Source organism: Megalobrama amblycephala, linkage group LG7, assembly GCF_018812025.1.
Source record: "Megalobrama amblycephala isolate DHTTF-2021 linkage group LG7, ASM1881202v1, whole genome shotgun sequence".
NCBI lineage: Eukaryota > Metazoa > Chordata > Actinopteri > Cypriniformes > Xenocyprididae > Megalobrama > Megalobrama amblycephala.
The window spans coordinates 10,898,769-10,921,410 of NC_063050.1; the positions used below are offsets into that span (position 1 = coordinate 10,898,769).

Sequence of the window (22,642 nt, forward strand, 5' to 3'; positions counted from 1 at the left end):
GACGCTCTTTGGAGGATCTAAAACGGACAAAAATGTAATCATCTCATCTAAACAAAATTTCAATTTTTTTTAATGAATACATACGTGTGACATTGAGCTGAACAGCAGGAGAGATGTGATTGTGTCCGTGTACAGCACAGCTATATCTGCCTGCATCCTCTCTTCTGACTGACTGCAGCAGGAGTTCATTGTTTCTGTCTCTTCTCTCAGTTAATGGCTGTGAGTTTCTGTACCAGATGAATGTCGCTCTGTCAGTCAGAGTGCAGCTGCTTTTACATGTCAGACGGACTGAATCTCCCTCTGTCACTCTCTCAGGAGACTCCACCCGAAGATCTGAACACAACACACACATTATATCTAGTGCTGCTGTCATACACTGATTATTATTCAACATAATGCACAGAAGAAGAGAGAAACCTCATGAGAGTCACCTGTGACAGAAAGAGTCACTCCAGTAAGGCCCATCGCTTTGTCTTTATCAGTGAAGAATCTGAAATAGTACTTGCCTGAATCCTTCAGTGTCACATGACTCAGTTTGATGGTGCAGTTCTGCTGTTTATCTCCCAGATACTGAAGCCTCTGACTGTATTCAGGGTCCTCAGACAGATCTGGGGGTTCTACACCTACTTGTAATGGCCCTTTGAACCAGAACACTTTAATGACCTGATGTTTAGTAGGGAATGAATAAGAGCAGTTCATTACCACTGATGAGTTCTTTAGTGCACAGATGTGTGAAGGACTGTAACTCACACGCCAACCAGCACTAGATACCACTGAAACACAGAAATAATAATGAAAATGTTGTTTTATCAGATACACTGGGCCATGAAAACTCTTGAAATCTGTGGCAGAAATCAGCCAACGCTACAAATTCAACTCCTCAGTATGAGGGTTCAGTACTAGGACCATTGCTTTTCACCCTGTACATGCTACCCTTAGTTGTGCTGATGATATTCAGCTTTGTATTTCTTTGACAAATATACCAATTCACAAAACTAACAGAATGCATTGTTGATATACACAACTGGATGACTAAAAAAGTTCCTATGACTTCCGCAACATCAACCAATACACCTATATAGGTAATTTATAAAAGTCGTTTTGCTAAATGGAAATAGGACAAATGGTGTAAAAAGTCCACACATTGCATTTAAATGAACACGAATTTTGATTGGTAATGAAGGTCATACATCGTTTCATGACAACAGAAGTAACACTGTTACATCCACGTCCGTCCCGAACTCCAGTTCCCAGTATCCTCCTGTTCCACGCACCTGTCTTCACTCCCTCATCAGTTTTCCCGCCATCTCCCTGGATTCCCTGCACCTGTTGTTCCTCGTCAGCACTCCCTTTAAGTTGGACACTTTCCCTGCACTCCTTGTCTGTTCTTGATTGTTGCTACATGTATGTTAAGCTGTCTCTCGTTTCTTGGATTATTATTAAAGCCTATATCTTGTGGATTTCCATATTCGCCTCATCTATTCAGCAGCATACGAAACAGAAGAACAGACCAAACCGCTGGAAATCCATTAAGAAGATGGGCTTGCTCATTGTTTCAGAGGTTCCTGCTCCTCCCGTGCCTCACCCACCAGTTTCTGCCGCGGATCGCCTCATTGGGCTCCTGCAGGAGCACTGGAGAGGTATGTGGAGGAGTTTGTTGAGTTGGCTTATGTGACGAATTAGCCAGATGCTTGTTTAAACGCCCTGTTTCTGGAGGGGTTGGACGAGAGCACGATCCATTTTGAAGAAACTGCCAATCATTTCTCCTTAGATGATACCATTAATTTGATTTTGTATTTAAATGGATCAAAGTTTGTTATCGAAGAGGTTCCGGATATTGTGTGCAATTCTCGTCCAATTCCCCCAGAAACACGGGCGGCCTGGCCAGTTCGTCCATCTCCATCTTCCTCCGCATGCCCCTCCAGTGAGCTTTTCCCCTGTGTCCTGCCAGACCCACAACCCTCTGCTGGGTCCAGATGACCAAAAAGGAGGAAGAGGAAGAAGGCTGAACAGCCCAAGTCTCCTGAGTTTTCTGCCTCCGTGTAGCCAAAGTTCTCTGAGTGTTCTGCCTCCGCGCAGCCTGAGTTTCCTGAGTTTTCTGCCTCCGCGCAGCCTGAGTTTCCTGAGTTTTCTGCCTCCGAGCAGCCCAAGTTCTCTGAGTTCTCTGTCCCCGTGAAGTCCAAGTCTCCTGAGTTTCCTGACACTGAGCCCGCTCCAGTCCCAGTGGAGCTTTTGATTGAATTTGAGGGGATGAACTGGATCCCACTTCCAGACCCTGCTCCCAGCTCCGCCGAGCCAGTAGCTCCAACCGCCGCCGAGCCAGTGGCTCTAAGTAGTGCTTACCCTGGGGCATGTGTCAAAAAGTGATTTATTGCTTCCTTTGATTGATGACTTCCGGACCACCCATGTGTCCCCCCTCCCCCACATGTCCTTCCGTTTCCGGACTGTGTCAACACACCTTTGACGATGTCATTTTGACCCCGGATATTAGGATGAATGATGTTGTTTGTGTTTGTCCATCTCTGTTGATTGACCCGGATATTAGGATGAATGTAATGTTGTTTGTGTTTGTCCATCTGGCTGTTGACCTGTGACCTTCGGATATTAGGATGAATGTAATGTTGTTTGTGTTTGTCCATCTGGCTGTTGACCTGTGACCTTCGGATATTAGGATGAATGTAATGTTGTTTGTGTTTGTCCATCTGGATGTTGACCCGTGACCTCCGGGAGTGAATGATCGTTTGACCCGGTTGTTTGAACAGATATTTCGGGGGTGTCGCATTCCGTCACAGGGTTATATAAATAGAGGTTCAGACATTCTGCAAAAATGAGAAGAGGAGCTATGAGCTACATAGACATGGCGCATTTAAACTCACCTAGAACTCCTGATATGGATAGCGATGATGACTCGATATATGACGGGCTGGAAATGGCACCAAAAAAACATTGCAGACATACGAGTATAACAAAGTTTCTCCATGACAATACGGATGTCGTGAAAAAGGAGAATATAATGTCCAATAAGCGGGTATTTGGCTACATCTTTCATAAAGCATCCAGAGTCGTGACTCTCTACACAGCAGATACCCTCGGTGATTTTTACCGGGGGGATCCGTGTGTGGTGTTTCATGAGAAAGACTGGGTGCTGTTTTACGGCCGTGTCTGGAAGGATCTGAATGACTGCCGGGGGATGCCGTTGTACATCTCTGAGTTTGACAGTGTGGTGCCGAATACCCGGTTCCGTGTGGTCGGAGACCATTCTATGAAGAATGACGACGAATATGTCTACATTTTCTGCTGCAAAGACAAGACAAAGCTCCGTGACCCACCCCGACGCCTTGTGGAAAAGGAAGAACACGACAAACTGTACGAGATGCAGTTTTTGTTCACGTGGCGTGATCTGGATCTGCTGAGTGGCTTTTTCTCGGCGATAAACAAGATGTTCAATTGGTGCAACATACATGATGGTTACAAGAAAATTAAAGTGGCCCTGTTCCACCCAGAGAGATGCCCCCGCAGCGACATGTACGAACTGCCGGCCCCGCCCATTCACTACAGCCATTCAAAAGAGCGGGTAAGTCTAACCCACCAACACTTCTCATTTATAAGCCATGGCTCGAGACATGTCTCCACAGCAGATGCACTGCTTCATCAACTCATACAAATGCGATCTCGATCATCCTGATGATAATGCTACGGATCATGTTCTAACAGAAAACACTTCTGCAACGGACACTTCGAAAGAATGGCTGGATAAATTCTGCACAGAGCTCGGATACCGCAACCTCTCCTTCCTGACGGAACTCTGCGCCGACACACCTTTCGCTACTAAACAGGATTTTGACGTGACAGACGGCTGCTTTACCGATATCGGATTCAAGACCGTGAAAGCCACGATCGCAGCGCTGCTGCAGCACATCATCAGCAACAAGTTGAAGGAAGACTGTGAGGGCTGTGCCATTGATCACCCCAGCCAGCTCCAACACTCCTGCCTGTTTGAACCACCTACATTTTTCTTCGATACTCACTTTGACGAACTGACCCGCAAGCTGTTTAAACCCAGCCTTCGCCGCGCTATCGCTCACGCGCTACAACGCTGCGGACTAAAGTCGCACCCTCAACGGATTCAAGGAACAACCGGAGCTATTCTGCATGAATTAAAAGAAGAGCCGTACATCGGCAGCAGGCTGCAAGCAATCAGGGACGAGCTTGTGGACGAATCGTGCAAGAAAGCAGTCTACGACGCGGTCGATATCTGGTCGGGTAAACCCCTTACGGATGGAGAGTAACCAAGAAACCGTCAGCAGCACCACCGACACTAACAACATGGGTCTGGTATATAGCCTAAAAGATTTTATGGGAAATATGTTCAAAGAACATTACAGAAGAGAACTCGAGAGATTGCTGGAAGAAGTGATCATATTTTCAAATTCTGATGATGAAGAAGAAGAAGAAGATGATGATGATGATGAAGATAAGCGTGTAAAGAATCTCAAGAAAGTAATGAAAAATGCTCGAGGAGTGATATGTACATGGGGTAAAATGATCACCGAATGTGCCAATAACGATGAACCGCTTTCTGTTTTAAGAAACGTTCTGGATATAGTGTGTGAAGCAGAGTTGCGTTTTGCCGACATCACATGTATCTGTGCCTTTGTAACTGATGTTTGTGAGGAGTTGGTGTTAAAAGATGCTGATTTCGATGTAAATCCTTTTATTGAAACAGCGGTTGATCATTTCTTAGATTGTGATTTAAAGACATGTCGTGAATTTCTTTTCTGGTTAGAGTGTATCTAACAAAATTTTACTCTTCATACTCTGCATGTAATACCTTGTCTTTCTTATTTTATTGTCTTATTACTCGGAGATAGCTATCATATATCCTATCATGTATATTTTCTTGTTTTATTACTTTGAGATAGTTGTCATTATCATATATATCCTATCATATATCCTGTAACGATTTTTAATAAAAAGTTTAACGCATACCAGCCTTTGTCTTATTCTTTTGCAAAAGGTTGAGCCGATAACATGGCAGAGCTCATGAAAGATGCTTATTATACACCTTCCAACCCCGGATCATTAGGGGGGAAAAAACGCCTAAAAGACGCGGTCTTTAAGGATAGTGGCGTCCGTCTAAGCGATAAAGAGGTTTCAGATTGGCTTGCCGGTGAGGACGCTTACACATTACACAGAACCGCGCCTGTGAAATACAAACGCAATAGAGTTGTGGTTTATGGTATCGACGCGCAGTTCCAAGCGGATCTCGTTGATATGACTGCGTATTCCAAGGATAATGATAATAATAAATATTTGTTGACTTGCATCGATGTATTTAGCAAGTATGCGTGGTGTCGTGTACTAAAGAATAAAAGCGGTGCAGAGGTCACTAAGGCGTTTGAGTCTATACTCAAAGAGCGACGTGTACCGCAGAAATTACAGACTGATCAGGGGACGGAATTTTTTAACAAGCGTTTTCAAGACTTAATGAAAAAGCATAACATCACTCATTTCGCAACGGCTACGGATTTGAAAGCTAGCGTCGTGGAGCGTTTTAATCGAACATTAAAAAGTCGTATGTGGAGATTTTTAACGGCCACAAACTCCCACCGGTACATAGATGTTTTACAAGATATTATGGAGGGGTACAACAGCAGTTATCACCGGAGTATTAGGATGCGACCTTTGGACGTCAACAAAGAAAATGAGGCGAGTGTGTTTCAAAACTTGTACGGTGATATAAAGAAGAATGAAAAGGTTTTATTTAAATATAAAGTCGGAGATCTTGTTAGGATCTCTAAAGTGAGAGGGCCATTCGCCAAAGGGTATGAGCAGAACTACACGGAGGAATTTTTCACAATATCCGCATGCATTCCTCGTCAACCACCTGTCTACAGACTATCTGATTACGACGGTGAGATCATCGACGGAGTTTTTTATGAAAAAGAGCTACAAAAGATCATTGTGAGCAAAAACAAGTCGTTTAAGGTGGAAAAGGTTTTAGGGGAGAAAAAACAGGGGAGGTCTACGCTCGTTTTAGTGAAATGGTTAGGATGGCCGTCGAAATTTAATAGCTATATTGACAAAAAAACTCTGGTGGATTTGCAAAAGCCTTAAAACGCGTAAACTCATTACGGATCGGTTCATTCATGTAAAGGCTACTATCATGGAAGATCAAGGTTTCTATGTTACGTTGCCGTGCAACGCATCTTTGGACGTCTATCCTGAAAACCGTATATCTAGTTACAGAACGAGGCTATCTACAACCATCAACTTGAAAGGAAAATGGGATGTTGCGCTTGCTGAAATTGAATATCCTAAAAGTTGGTACACCTTAAGTGATAAGGATGGGGGTTTCACGCTTTACAAGGCCCCACTCCCGACGGAAAAGGAAGGAGATAAACCGGGGGAAAAGAAAAAGATTAGAAAGATATCGGGGACTACTGTAAGGAAGGAATTAAAAATAAATGGTGGATACTACGCGACCATTTACGATGTAATCCTTGGGGTAAATAAGGTTCTTGCAAAGAACGGAGAACTGCGTTATGATGAATTGAGAAACAAGGTGTATCTAGTGGCAATACGTAACATAGCGGTAGGGTTCTATGGAAAACTCGCCACTATTTTAGGGGTGAAGCCGGATGATCCTCTCGGACGTGCGGACTACCATGCTGAAGCTGATTTTACAACGAGTGTTAATACATACGCCCCTTATCAGGCTGATATTAACGCGGGTCTCTATACGATCTACGTTTACACAGACATTATCCAATATCAGGCCGTCGGGGATTCGCACGTCCCCCTTTTGAGATGCGTACATATATCGGGTGAAAACAAGGAAACGGTTAGTGTTAGATACGACAAACCTCATTACGTACCGGTCAACAAGGAGCTCATCACGGACATTGTCGTGGAATTGAAGGACGATCATAACTGCGAAATACCATTTTCTTACGGAAAAGTTGTTGTAAAACTTCACTTTAAACCGTCGAAACATTCTATTCTTTAAAATGAATTATTATAACCCCCGTGAGACGAACGCTGCGGAATATGTCAATTATTACCGAAATCAGGCCGGCGGAGGTCTGCCAGGATACGCAGGGGGCGGAGTTATGTATGGGGCCGGTCTTGGTGGATTGTTCAGAGGTTTGTTTAGGATGGCCATACCATTTCTCAAAAGAGGGTTCAGCATTGCCAAACCTCACCTAAAATCGGCAGCCAAAAATATAGTGACAGACGTAGTCTCGAACGCTCTGTCGAGATCAAATAACGACGACTCTAAACCGCAAGGCGGATCAGGCTTGATGGTAATGGCACGAAAGAGTCTATCTAAACCTCCGGGTATAAGGAGGCGTGGTCGTACCGTGACAAAAAAGAAGAAAACAGCCCGTTCCTTCAAGAAGTTAGCAGTCGGTAGTAGAAAGCGTAAGAAGTCTGTGAAGCGTAACGTATCAGTTAAGCGAACCATTTTCTAACATGGCCTTACTACACCGCATGTCAGGCGAGTGCATCAAGTCTGAATTGGACCTATTCACGGTCCCGCTAACGCAAACTGTTATTGAGAAAAACAGCTATTTAGAAGTTCCTCCATTATCGGCTATATCGGACTCTGCTCCGTTGGAGTTTTTTATCGCCGGAACCGGCGAGGATTATTTGGACCTAAATAACACCTTGGTGTATCTACGGCTTAAAATCACAGCCCCTGATGGCAGCGACCTAGCGGACGACGCAAAGGTCGGTCTAATAAATTACCCCGGAGCAACTATATTTTCGCAAGTCGACGTCAGTCTTGGTGATCGGCTGATATCTCAGAGTTCGAGTACCTATCCATACCGGGCCATAATCGAGAGCCTCATTAATTACGGTAAAGATGCGCTGGAATCACTCTTCTCCGCGGGGCTGTTTTACAAAGATACAGCCGGTCAGATGGACGTGGCGGATCCCGCGGGCGCTAACGCCGGCTTGACAAAAAGAGCTCGATACACAAGCGAAAGCAAGACTGTCGAGCTACTTGCGCCGATTCACAGCGACATTTTCTTTCAAGAAAAATTAATGCTGAACGGCGTTGACATTAAAATTCGCATGATCAGAGGCAAGGATGAATTCTGTCTGATGAAAACTGGTGACCCCGCTTACAAATTAAAAATCATGACTGCGTCACTGTTTGTCAAGAAAGTGTCCGTATCACCATCCGTTAGACTAGGACACGCGCAGGCCTTACTCGGGGCTACGGCCAAGTACCCTATAGACAGGGTATGCCTAAAAAATTTCTCCATACCGGCCGGCAGCCGTGTTTCAAATCAAGAAAATTTGTTTTTAGGAACACTGCCAAAATCTTTAGTTCTGGCTATGGTTGATAACGATTCATTCACTGGAAACTATGGGAAAAACCCCTTTGCATTTAAACATTATGACTTGGAGTACCTGGCAGTCTACGTCGACGGACAGCAATTCCCTGCAAAGCCGCTGCAACCCGATTTTGCAGCGGGGCTGGCGGTACGTGAATTTTACCAGCTGGCTATGGCAACGGGTAGACATCTTAAAAACCAACCGTTATCTATCGACCGCGATGATTTTCTGAACGGATACGCGCTTTACGCCTTTAACCTCACACCTGATGAAGACTGCGGTCAGCACATCTCCCTCGTCAAGTCGGGTAACATCAGACTCGAAGCCCGTTTCAAAAACCCACTGCCGCGCACTATTAATTTAATAGTTTACGCAGTTTTTGACAGCATCGTGGAGCTCTCTAACCGCAGACAGGTTCTGGTCGATTACTATTGAAATGAACACGGTACAACTCACCGCCGTCATGGAAAAAATCATGTGCAAACCACATTTTATCGGTGTTCTACCGTGTGATCAACTCCCTACGGTACCGATAACGAACTTACCTGCAATGACGATAATTAATACGGATCCGGCCCACATGCCGGGCGAACACTGGACCGCTGTTTATTTGGATGAGGACGGACCTAGTTGTTTTTTCGATAGTTATGGCAACCCTCCGGACAGTGATCTCTTTCCACCCACCATCAAAACATTTCTAACAACCAACTCCGCTACCACCCTATATTCAGCCAGACGAGTCCAAGATTTTACATCGGATGCGTGCGGACAGCACTGCGTGTTTTTTCTGTACCACATGGCCAGAGGTGTCGACTATGACAATGTGCTGAGGCTCTACAGCGACGATTATATTAAAAATGATAAAATGGTCAGGCTCTTTGTGAAAAGATTAAGGCCGAATGTTTGTAATGAAAAATTAAGTCTGTGTATTCAATGTGTACAATCTTGTAATACTTCTACGGACTGTGGTTGATTGATCAAATTAACAATGTGATTGTTTAGTATATAAACGAATAAAAACGCTTAAACGGGAATCTTTCTCTTGTCTTTTATTTTACATGCAAACATCCGGTACATGAACAGTGCATTTAGTTATTCCAATATTAACAAAATAAAGAAACCTTAAAATTCTAACCACTGTCCACGATCGAAAGAATGCGACTTAAACGATGAATCCTCTGATCGCGGAGACGATGAGTGGGGGAATTTTTTCTTTTTTGGCTTTTTAGCTTGGGGACCATACTCAGTGCCGTCGGCGCGTGGTTTACTCTTTAAAGAATTAATCGTTTGTCTAACATGATGATTCGGCACTGTAGAAAATGGAATGTTTAATTCCCCAAATGCTTGTAGAAACTTGGTCCATCCTACGGGTCTTTGGTCATCCCGTACCTTGTGCGGAGCAGTGATATTTTTTATCAAATCAAACATGTGTGACCCCGGTATAACTTTACCCTTGAACACAAACTCCCCCGACTCGTTCCAATCGCTGATCTCTTTAGCTTTAGACATTTTGTCTAATATGTAGCGCGTATTTTTCGCGCTCCTTGATGGTACATTCTTCAGAACTTCGGTCGCGACATCTTCCACATTGCCGTTGTGGCCATCGTCGGTAGGACCGCGGTCGTCTTTATGGGTGGGCTCGGAATGAGGTAGTGAAAGGGTTAAAACGCTACTCTCACGATTGCCTTGTTTAACGAGTGCCAAAAACCTGCTCAGGGTGTTTGTATAGAGTTTGGCTTTTTCGTATTGATTCAAATCAGACCTCTGTAGAATACTTCTTATGGTTGTATCCAGATCGTTCTCAACGGTCTGTTGAATATTCTCACGAACATTTTCATTTCTCAGCTTTTCCAGTTGGTGTTGAGGCACTAAATACATCTTCTCGGCGTATTCCATCGTCAGCCCTGTCTAGACGCTATTAAGCTTGAAATAAAGGGCACAGCGACACTCAGGAGAGGTAAAAGAAAACCGCCAGTCTGGTTGAAAATGCGCTTCTTGGCAGATATACCAATTTTTTTATTGGTAACAAATTTAATTTCCGATTTCCTCCTCTTCAGTTTTTCGTACTGCTGACGGTTGATAGGAATCGTGCCATAGAGTATGTTAAGAGCGACTTCGCACAATGTTAAAATGAGTTCGTCGGATGCCGATTGTAAAATAAGACGGCGTTGTTTAGGCGTCGATTTATGTAGCAGTTTTAATAGCGGGAGATGTTTACAAAGTCTGGCCGACATAGCGACTGTCACGTCCTTCGTTTTTTCTGGAGATAAACCACTTGGTGGTTGGAAAGCAACCCCGTTCTGAGGCGAAATTGTTCAGGAGTTTTTGCTTTATAGTCTATCATTAGATAGCCGAAAGGTTGACTCGTAGCATCTTGATAACACTCCATGAAGTATTTGGCGTTTCCGGGGTACATCTGCCGTCCTAGCACAGCCACTTGATTGGCATCCCGCGGGTTTTTAAACAGAATTAAGTAATTTGTGTTTAAGCTAATGGTCCTGCTGGATTTACCTTGGACAAATAAGTTTTGAGTGATGTATATAACGCTGAGATTGCGGTGGTGCACAAATTGCGTAAAGGCCTTTTCGACAGACTTGTTCCCGCAGGCCACTCCCATCAAATCATCCAAAATGAGTAGGTTGGTTTTACTGACAGGTAGTAAATCATCATCATCCAGACACGGGGGAATTCCTTCCACAAATTTAATGTCATACAATTTAAGTAATTCATCGTACAATGGTTGCCAGCAATCATACAAAAAAACAATGTTTTCAATTTTTTTAGAAATCAAATTCATGCCATTTTCCAACAGTTTTTTTACAAAATAACTCTTCCCTGAATTTGAAGGTCCACTTATCACACAACTGAATGGGAACTGAAGTCTGAAATCAAAATCAGAAACATCCCGGGACCCTCTGTGCATCGTAGGTTCAGTAGCCATAAGGAAGGGTGGTGAAGTCGGACAGAAGTCTGCGCTTATTATACACCACCTTAAACCTTTTAACGACTGACTTGTTATGCAAAGTGAGCGTCTTTTTATTCCTCACAATGTTTTCAGTGTGAGCCAGGATGTATTGCGTATCATCAGACAAAGTCACATAACCGTCAACCAGACCGATAAGGCTATCCAGACAGATGGCTTGGGAATTTTTAGCGTTCAACGTTATACCCTTAGCTTTCATGCACACTTTACCTTTGGCCGTGCGATAACCGTAAGATTTTGGGCCGCTGGAGCAAAACTCTGTGATATAATCACCGTCATCTATCTCATTTGTCAGCTCCCCCAAATAATCACCCAGAGGTGGCTCCCAGTCACCGTCCCTAGACACAAAAATGACGCTGTCTGTGTCGGAGTACAAGAGACGGTCGCCTAGTTTGTCCATGAGTTGGTACAATTCCAACCGAGCGTGCGCGGTTGTAAACGCACCTACAAATACATTAATGTCACGAGTCTCAACAACGTCTCCCTTTTTAGGACGATGTTGGACAAGCGCTACGTCGTCCGAGACAAAAGTGAAATATGTCATGGTCTCGGTTTCGCCAAAAACTATTCTGGTGAAAAGTTCGGGATCGTTCACGAGCGTGGTTTGAGGTAGCCCCTCCCTCATCGAGAACCTCCCCCAAAGGCTGTTTAACAGTAATTTGTTGATGGACCTCTGTGCGGGGTTATGATTGATATGTTCAGGATCAAGTTGTATCCCCTCTTTTTCAAAATAACTCTGAATGTAAGTCTCTTTGTCACTGTCTGTGACAACGTTTGACGGGTACCCCGATGCTTGTTGTTTCAACCGCAAAAACGTCTTTACGTATTCGCTAAACAATGTGTCTGATTGTTGCGGAAAGTGCCATACCTCGTCTATTTTCGCGACGACGTACCCCTTCTCGATGGCTTTTAAAAGTTCGATACTGACCCAACACCCCTCGAGCGCCCTCTCCTCGTCGTTGTGGTCGCAGTTTGTTGTTTGGTTTTGATCGCAAGCGCATGTGCGACATAACGGGAACATCAGTTTACCGTTGCATCTGTAAGGGAGAACAGGATGCAATAATTTGCGCGGAGGGTAGACGGTAGCTTTTATTAAACCGTAATAATTTTCGATAGGTTCAAAATCTTTGAAAATGATTTGAGGATGACCGATCGGATAGCTTTTTCTAGCCTGACAAAACGGGTATAAACTGGTAAAATCCAAGTAACTTATTTTCTCAGTTTCGCGCGTTTTGTGGTAGAGTTTATATGCGTTCGTACGTCCGCCGAACAACGCCTCTCGCGGCTTCAACCTCTCTGGGGCGGAATAAGTGCTCATAAATTCCATCACAGCAGGGTCAGTCTTTTTCATCTTGTCCCATTCGCATTCCCAGATCACTTCCATCTGTAAACCGTATGCGTTCTGCAGAATTTCAACCTTGTCGTCAAACCTGTCTCCTGAGAACCCCATAGGTTACACCCGACAGGGGGTGTCTCTGATGAGGTTCAAAGCGACACGAATGTCCATGGTAAAAACATCCGTTGTATTCCAACCCATGCCTAGTCCCATTTTGCTCAAAGTAGCCGTCTAAAAAATAACGACCGACCGACACTTCGCCGTGGTTTAAAGCGTGATGAATGTCGACGTTTCGAGTCTTTTTTACAAACTCTAACCATTCGATCGATGCGCTCGAGTACGTCTTACTCTGTTGAACGTATGCATTGTTATGCGTCAGAGCCAGCGTATCTTTTTCGAGATAGTGTGTTTTGAAGACTCCCATACTACAGCTTGCTAACGTCGTGAATCCGAATGGATCGAGCTTGGTGCACTCTATGAATGCCTCGCGGTATTTCATACACCCTTCGCGCAGCAAAACGACGTCATTCACGCCGTAATCGTACAACTCGTTCTTAAAGTTAAACACTTTATCAGTAGTTGTGCCGTACCACGCGTCAAACTTTGCCTGATCCTTATCGGACATGTTATCGTAGTTGTAGTACTTCTTGTCAGGGTAGGGGCCGACATAACTCTCATTTTCGACTCTGTTGAAAAGATGTGGGAAGTAGCCTTTTTCTACGGTGCTCAGGTTTAACGCAGAAGGCATCTTTGAGAGGGCCATTGGGATAAATGCATAGCTGTCAATATACCGCTGGTCAAAAGCGTCATCATACATGAAGATTAATTTACATCCCTGCATTATGACGTCGAGCTTAAGACCCGCTTTGCAAAAATACTCCAGAATTAGAAAGGAGTCGAATCTAGACGCGTAATGGGCAATGAAACAGTACCCTTTATATCTGGGTTGCCTGAATCGGGTGATTAGCTTCGCGATGCAGTCGACGCCTTCGGCTACAAATCTCTTTCCGTTAAAAGTGATTGCGCAAACAAAATTGGCGACGTGTTTCCCATTTTCATAACGAGTTTCGAAATCGTAGAAAATGTAATTTGTGGAGGGTTGCTTGGGTGTAAGAGGCTGTATGAAACAGTTATGTACACCGAGAGGTTGAAGAACTTCGTGACAATGTACACATCGATGAGGGGCGCATTCGTGCGGTTTTCTAGCAACAGTGTATCGCCTGTTGCATAGTTTGCAATATTTTATAACATCGCACGGAGGATTACCTCCATCTGGGGTAGGTTTTTTATGCATTCTCGTAGCAGTAAGCGGAGTTACAGAAACGCAGGCAATCGGGACAGTGCACCGGTTTTTTAGGGAATCTGTGACATTCGGGGTCATGACACACGTTACATACGTAGTTACAATGATGATCTCTGCGATTTGTGTAACCTTTATAACAAAATTCACACACGTAATCAGCGCCTATGAATGCCGTCAAATTCAGTATCATGTAGTAATGAGCGTCATGCAGATAGAGGCATACTGTTTTAGGATGAGGTTCATCCTGATTTTTGAATGTTTCTATCGTACCGGCGGTCGGTCTGTAAAAAACGACGATTTTGATACCTAACAGGGTTTCGAACGACGCTATGTTGTCCAGTCCAATTTTATTGTGGATGGAGAACCCCGCATTGTTGTGGATAATGGTCGCCATTCTTTCTAGTTCGCTCTCGGGTAACTGGGGGTTGAGAAAATGAGCGAGACAGATGGAGAAACATAGATTATTCGAGATGTTTAACGGGCAGAATAACGACATTTTTTTACGCTTAATCACCTCGTGACAAGCCAAATCGGTGAGTTTGCGACGTACCCGACCACCGCCTTGTCTGTTAATGGCTATGTTCGCATCAATCTCGACCGAGTCATCCGTCAATATCTGGTCGTCACTCTGTAAAACTTTTTCAAATTGATCCAGAAACATACCGACGTCATAATTACTCCCTGATGTTAAAACAGTATTAATGGGAGTTCTCAAAGAAGGAGCGGACATGGATAAATTGATAACACACCCGTCTCCACCAATATCTCGCGCAAACGTCACTATATCGCTGAAGGTATTGTGTAAAAAATTATGATATGAGGCCAAATCATTAGAGTTGATTTCTCTCAGATTCATCGTCCTACGCAATTGTACGCTGTTGAAGCGTGGTCTTGGTAAAACATGATATCCGTTTACGGAACCACCGTGTCTAATCAGTGCGTCAATGTCGGGACGTTGTGTCTGAGGTCTATCGGTAATACTACTGGACGGGAGTTCAACAGCCTGATTACCTGTTGGGCGAGCTGAGTTGTCAGACGTTGGCTGATCAGAATTTTCGGTACCGGTAGGGGTAGCATCACCGATAGATGATGGAGGGATATTGCCGCCGCTATCTGTGGAGAGTGTAGGATCATTACATTTTGAGCCATTATTTAGACCAGCACCATCTTGTACGTTGGGTATGGAGTTGTCATTTAATAAACTCTGTAATCGATCACACAGGTCAACGGTGTGTGATTGTGCTACAAACATTTCTAAATCATCCAAATTATAAGAACGTTGTAACGAAACATCATTTAAAGACATTTCTACAGATTCTGGATACATATTTAACATCTGTCGTAATCTATCACACCTTTGGTCAGAGTTATCAGTATGCAAGTCAAGCTCACGCTGTAACAGCTCTGTGAGAGAATGGTCTGGTTGACAGGAATGCATTTTGTCTCCACAAAAACATTTCTCATCGGCCATTTTAATATTTATTTTGTTCAAAAACAGTAATGGTATCAAAACGGTTTGCTACAAAATATAAAAACATTCAGACGGAAATTTTAAAATTCATAACAGGTGAAAGAATATACAAATCATAGTGTAATAAAACAGACAAACATTCAATTGTGAAAATGTCTGATCTCTTGTACATCTCTGTGAGTTGCACATAGAAGATCCACCATCAGTCTTTTCTCTCTCAGATTTTCATTACCGTTAGATAGTACACACCCGAACCCTCTCTCATTCATTGTCATCTGCTCATTTAAAAGGCGGATAATATCATCCAAACGGGTTTCAATTCCATCCATACGCGTGTGTATTGCCAGCACTTCGGTAAGGGTATGATTGAGCGTTGCTTCAATGCGCTCACTGCGCTGGTGACCTCGAGATGAACTATTGCTCGAAGCCACTGACACGTTGCCGTCTTCTCCTTCTTCTTCTTGATCTTCTTGGTCTTGTTCTTGTTCATGTGTGTGTTCGTGTGCAGGTTCTTGGTCTTGTTCTACTGGTTCTTCTTGTGATGGATACGGGGTTTGGCCGCCTCTCGTTGGTGCGTCATCTTCGCTTGCCCATGACGCCTGGTCCCAAGCATTTAGCTGTGAATCAGACCATCTTAGTACACTCGCCGACGTTTGTCTTTCTGTAAAAAATAGCAGATAACGTCAAGATTTTCACCTATACTTCATATTTTCAGGATTATTTCAGTCAATGAACCTAAAATAATGAATAATGTTCTTTACCGTCATTTACCGCGGGTATATGTATCCTCATAGGGGTGACGACACCAATGATTCTTTTCTTTGCGGGTGGTTCGTAGTCATCACCCTGAAGATCTTCATCTGAAGTAAGGTCTATTGTGTCTGCGTTAGATATTACAACGTCATTGTTTCTTGATGACGGCGTTATAGGCGGGGTACCATTTCTTAATACGATCTCACTGGGGGTGGCGCCCTGGTCCTGCCTTTCGGCCCCTCCTTGCTCTTGTGTGAGATCTATAAAGCCTGGTTGTGTGACTAGCTGGATTAATTCTAAATTAAAACAAAACATATTATCACATATTTCAATTACTTTCAAAATAGATATGAAAATTTGACATGCTGATTTGACATAAACATTACTAAAACCATATCACATGAGAGCATATATGTACCATTGTCTGAGGTTTCTGCAACAAATGCCTGGTCTGATACTGCAAATAAGACAAATGACAATTGTAATTTTTATGATTTACATATTACGTGAGAACATGTATTTACCCGGGTCTGCGCCGCCTATGTTAAATGTTGGTGTTGTTACTGTAAAATAAGACAGATGACATTTGTAATTTTGTAATTTACATGAACAGAAGTAAAAGTAAAAATAATAATGTTTACTCACAAAAGTCAATTGAATCAAAAGCATTCAGTTCGATGTTTGAACCTACGGGGCAAATAGACCTGTTAAAACGGTTGATTCAATGTCAGACTAATTTCACATATTTATGCATATTATTATTATTATTAAGAACTAGCACAACATATGCAGAAATGCCTGTATTTAGCATCCAAACCAGAATTGCATCTACTGGTAAACAAGCAAAATAGCAAAATGGCACCATCTTGTGGTCAAAAAAGGGAATAGCATGTAAACAATTGTATCTACTGGTAAACAAGCAAAATAGCAAAAATGGCTCCATCTTGTAGCCAAAAAGTGAATAGCACTCCCGAAAACATTAAACATTTACATATCATGTTAAAGCATGTACAGTAATCCAAAATACAATATAATATGTTTACTTTTAAAAATGTAGAAATACCAAGAACACAGCACATGCAGAAATGCCTGTATTTAGCATCCAAAACCAGAATTAAATTTACTGGGGATCAAACAGGTGGCAAAATGGCTCCATCTTGTGCCCAAAAAGTGAATAGCACTCCCGAAAACATTAAACATTTACATATCATGTTAAAGCATGTACAGTAATCCAAAATACAATATAATATGTTTACTTTTAAAAAATGTAGAAATACCAAGAACACAGCACATGCAGAAATGCCTGTATTTAGCATCCAAACCAGAATTAAATTTACTGGGAATCAAACAGGTGGCAAAATGGCTCCATCTTGTGCCCAAAAAGTGAATAGCACTCCCGAAAACATTAAACATTTACATTACGTTTAAAACATTTGTGTAAAATCACATCAAACACCACTATTTATGTTTGAATCGTACTAAAACCGTAACAGAAACTGATCAGAACCAAAAATCATTACTTAAAACCAAGTTGATAACGGCATAACCCGGAACAGGAAAACGGCATTGACCGTAAATAAAAGTCTGCGCATGCAGTTATGTTTTAATTATTTGATCATGATATATTTGTAATGTAGAAAAATACAATCACGCTATATTGAGGACAAAAGTAAAACATTGCTTTTTTGAAAATCCTATATCGCAACAACCTCGTAAAGTAAAAATGAACGATAGCAATTTCAACACATCAAGACAGCAAAATTAAAAGAAATATTCTTACCTCGTGACATTTTCTTCTGGACAACGAAGTAGCTTCTGGAAGACTTCTGGCAGAGTTTCAATAAAGATGTGAAAAGACTGTGAAAGTCGGACTCGGATGACCCGCTTTTAACCCCAGCTGGGGCTGTAGGGGTGGGCGACCCCGTGTTGCGTCACGAAATTACTCAAATAATGAAAACATTTGACAGAGTTTTTCATATAACTATAAACAAGCATATATATATATATATATATATATATATATAAGATAGATAGATAGATAGATAGATATTACCAAATTCAAAATTAAAAATTACAAATAACTTATAATTGTGATTGCTTATAGTATTATAATTTACTGTTTTTATATAATGGCAGATCCGTTGGGAGATTGATCACAGAGCCTATATATATATATATATATATATATATATATATATATATATATATATTGTTAAAAAATAGATCAGATTATACCTAACATTACGTTTCGCTCAGACTGGCCTTTTCATCAGTGTCCAAAAGATGGCGCCAGAGGTCCGTGCAAAACTCTCTTGGTAGACCACCTGGGTTCACGCGTCTCTTGTGAGAACAGCGCTATGTAAATATCTCAGCGGTGTTAAACAGTTGCCTATTGTATTGGGATGTTTGTGGTAACAAACCATAAACATTTTCGGCATCCTTAAACAGACAACCATTGTATTGGGATTATTGTTCTAAAAAGCCATAAACATTTTGGGCATCCTTAAATAGTCACTAATTGTATTGGGATGAATATGAGGTGGTCTATTGGAACGATGTGTTATCCTGTTCTGTGAAAAGGTTTTTACACCATGATGTGTGTGTGTGTGTGTGTGTGTGTGTGTGTGTGTGTGTGTGTGTGTGTGTGAGAGAGCGAGAGAGAGAGAGAGAGAGAGAGAGAGAGAGAGTGTGTATATTGCATTGACCCTATTGGTAAAATATAATTTTTTCTCATTGAGACGAAGAGGATGTCCACATACAAAAGCCCCTGTGACGGAATGCGACAGCCCCGAAATATCTGTTCAAACAACCGGGTCAAACGATCATTCACTCCCGGAGGTCACAGGTCAACATCCAGATGGACAAACACAAACAACATTACATTCATCCTAATATCCGAAGGTCACAGGTCAACAGCCAGATGGACAAACACAAACAACATTACATTCATCCTAATATCCGGAGGTCATAGGTCAATGACATCGGGGTCAAAGGTTGTGTTGACACAGCTGGACACTCAAGGTCATGTGGGGGAGGGGGGACGACATGGGTGGTCCGGAAGGGTGTGGTACCGGAAGCAATAAATCACTTTTTGACACATGCCCCAGGGTAAGCACTACTGCTCTAGCCTGTTCCGAGCCTGCTCCAGCCTGTCCCGAACCTGCTCCAGCCTGTCACAAGCCCACTCCAACCGCCGCTGAACCCACTCCTGTTACCCACGGGCCCTTCAAATCCCTGTGTCTCCCAAATAATTTTTTTTTGGGGGGGAAGGGTACCAGTGGGTGGGAAAGATGAGGGTGGGCTCGGAGACCCGCCATGGCCATCTCTGACTCCAGACCCGCCGTGGCCATCCCTTCTTCCAGACCCGCCATGGCCATCCCTGACTCCAGACCCACCGTGGCCTGCCCTGGTTCCAGACCCGCCGTGGCCATCCCTGGCTCCAGACCCGTCGTGGCCATCCCTGGCTCCAGACCCGCCGTGGCCATCCCTGGCTCCAGACCCGCCGTGGCCATCCCTGGCTCCAGACCCGTCGTGGCCATCCCTGGCTCCAGACCCGTCGTGCCCATCCCTGGCTCCAGACCCGTCGTGGCCATCCCTGGCTCCAGACCCACCGTGGCCATCCCTGGCTCCAGACCCGCCATGGTCGTCCTCGGCCCATGACCAGCCATGGCCGCCCACGGCTCCAGACCTGCCATGAGGGCAGAGGACCTAGTACCGCCCTGGAGACCTCTGCACCCCCCGCACCTGCCTGTAGGTCTCCAGGGCGGTACTAGGTCCTCTGCCCTCATGGCAGGTCTGGAGCCGTGGGTGAGGACACGCCTTCCGGGGAAGGGGAGGTAATGTTACATCCACGTCCGTCCCGAACTCCAGTTCCCAGTATCCTCCTGTTCTGCGCACCTGTCTTCACTCCCTCATCAGTGTTCCCGCCATCTCCCTGGATTCCCTGCACCTGTTGTTCCTCATCAGCACTCCCTTTAAGTTGGACACTTTCCCTGCACTCCTTGTCTGTTCTTGATTGTTGCTACATGTATGTTAAGCTGTCTCTCGTTTCCTGGATTATTATTAAAGCCTATATCCTGTGGATTTCCGTATTCGCCTCATCTATTCAGCAGCATACGTAACAAACACGACACTGTCATTATTTTTATGCAAGCTAGAGGGCGCATGACTTTAAAATGGAAAAATAGGTCTTAATAAGGTGCTTGAAAAATGACCTATAGGGTCATGTATTTTTGGAGGACAGTCTGGACAAAGTTAGTAATAAGTAATAGTATCTACGCTAATATTTGTCTGTCTGTGTCATTCTTATCCTGAGGTTACCATAATCATCCAGATCCATAATGTATCCAGACTAGATGGTGGACCTGCACCAAGATATGACCACAACAGCCCTGGATGCCAGCGGAGACCTTGACAACTAGACAAGCTGCCTGTTAAGTCATGACGTAAGGAACGCCGTTTCTGGGTCCAAGCCTCGACTCGTTTCACTTGAGAATGCCATCAATGGCTGTTTATGAGCGCTATTTATTCATATTAACCATCAATCATTTTAAATAGTTAAACATTTTAAATACTTACAGTCTACAGTCTCTCTGCTCACAGCATCACAGACATTAATATTTTAACAATTTATAAAAGATGAATCATTGTCTGGCCATCTGGAACATTGGTATGGAGATAACGGTTATAATTATAAATATATATATATATATATATATATATATATATATATATATATATATATATATATATATATTGTAGTATTACACCACATCGTGTGTATATATTAGCAACATTTGTTGTTTTCTTGTGGTATGAGAATGTTTGGACCCGGAAGCGCTGCTGCGTGACGTCAGACTTAACAACCGAATAGACAGATCCCTTGTGAAGACCTTGATGACTACATAGCTATCGACCTTCAGTTAAGAGTACCAAACACCCCTATGGCCAGCTACGACTCCTCCTCCTTTCATATGTCGACATGTTGTACCAAAATCATCAAGTATAAGGAAATGGATGAAATATTCTGAACTATATCATTCCTCAATCTGACCTGAGATGCATTCTGCATCCTGGAATTAAACCACACCATGTTTGTTCGTCTGGCCAGAGAAGAACTGCCTCCCTGAGTCTGGTTTCTGCCAAGATTTTTTTCTCCATTTCCTTCAGATGGAGTTTGGGTCACCATTGGTTGTTTAGTTGGGGACACTAATATTTAGCAAAATTATTGACTTTACTGCACAGAAATTATCGGTTGAGAACTTTACATCATTGATCATTACTTTCCTGTTTATTTCTGTAAAGCTGCTTTTTAGACAACATGAATAAAGGTGAATTGACGTGGTCAAAATTCAAAAGCATTTCAATACTAAACCCCAGAAACATATTTCATAATAAATTATAAAAAAAAAATGGCTAAACTAAAGTAAAAAAAAAAAGAAGTGTTGCTGTAAAGTCAGTGACTCACCATAAAACATGAGCAAAAACATCAGGGGAAGTTTAGGAGCCATTCTGACTGGCATCATCATAGCAACACCTACAACAACCAATTAGTTACTGTGAATTTAGTTAATATAATGCAAACTTACATTTAAAGGGTCATATCATACATTTTTTATTTAATTCTGATCTCTGAGGTTCACTTTCATACTATTCATACTATTAAAAATTTTTACATCCAAAAGGCAGTTCAACATTTCTTGACCATTTTTCATTCCCTCTCTGACAGTGCACAGAATCATTGACATGTGGATTATTGTTGTTGTTGTTGTTGTTATTATTGGTCCCACTTTATATTAGGTGACCTTAACTACTATGTACTTAAATCAGAATAAGTACAATGTACTTATTGTGTTCATATTGTATTGCAAAACACTTTTGCTGCTACGGGTAAGTTTAGGAACAGGTTTGGGTAGGTATGGGTAGGTTAAGGGTTGGTTAAGGTGTAAGGGATGGATCAACAGAGTAATTATAAATTTAATTACATAAATTAATTACAGATGTAATTACATGCAGGTACTTTTAAAATATAACTACAATGTAAAACATGTTTGTACACAATAAGTGCACTGTATCAAATGATTAATTTAAATGTAAGTACATATTAGTTAAGGCAACCTAATATTAAGTGGGACCTTATTATTATTTATTGCCAGGGTATCATGAAAAACTATACATGAGGAGAAAACAAATGTAAATGTACAGACGTAAATAGACTCTCAGAATACTCACTCATGTAACAGCTAAATTTTTAAAATAAATCAAGCAAGAACAACATAAAAGCAATAAAAAATAATTACTTTTTCCAGTGTCTTACAAAAGTAATGTGACAGAATGAACTAGAACAGAGAAATCTGAAATTGTTCTACCGTGTTTCAGTGAGTCACTCATCCATCAGAGGTGAAATGATGAAAACAGACCAAACGGAGGAAGTAGGAGAGGACACAT

The 22,642-nt window shown here is 42.6% G+C and overlaps 2 protein-coding genes across 2 annotated transcripts; both read right to left on the reverse strand.

The window, feature by feature from the left end:
- On the reverse strand, positions 1-22,585 carry LOC125271300 (sialic acid-binding Ig-like lectin 7). Its single transcript, XM_048195387.1, has 4 exons — positions 22,564-22,585; positions 21,663-21,731; positions 85-773; positions 1-17 (listed from the first exon to the last, which is right to left on the reverse strand). Exons 1-3 carry the CDS (start codon positions 22,583-22,585, stop codon positions 388-390), a joined length of 477 nt encoding a protein of 158 aa, XP_048051344.1. The 3' UTR covers positions 1-17; positions 85-387.
- Positions 13,970-16,587, reverse strand: LOC125271278. Its single transcript, XM_048195355.1, has 2 exons — positions 16,204-16,587; positions 13,970-16,103 (listed from the first exon to the last, which is right to left on the reverse strand). Exons 1-2 carry the CDS (start codon positions 16,508-16,510, stop codon positions 15,583-15,585), a joined length of 828 nt encoding a protein of 275 aa, XP_048051312.1. The 5' UTR covers positions 16,511-16,587; the 3' UTR covers positions 13,970-15,582.
- Positions 22,586-22,642: the final 57 nt, after the last annotated feature.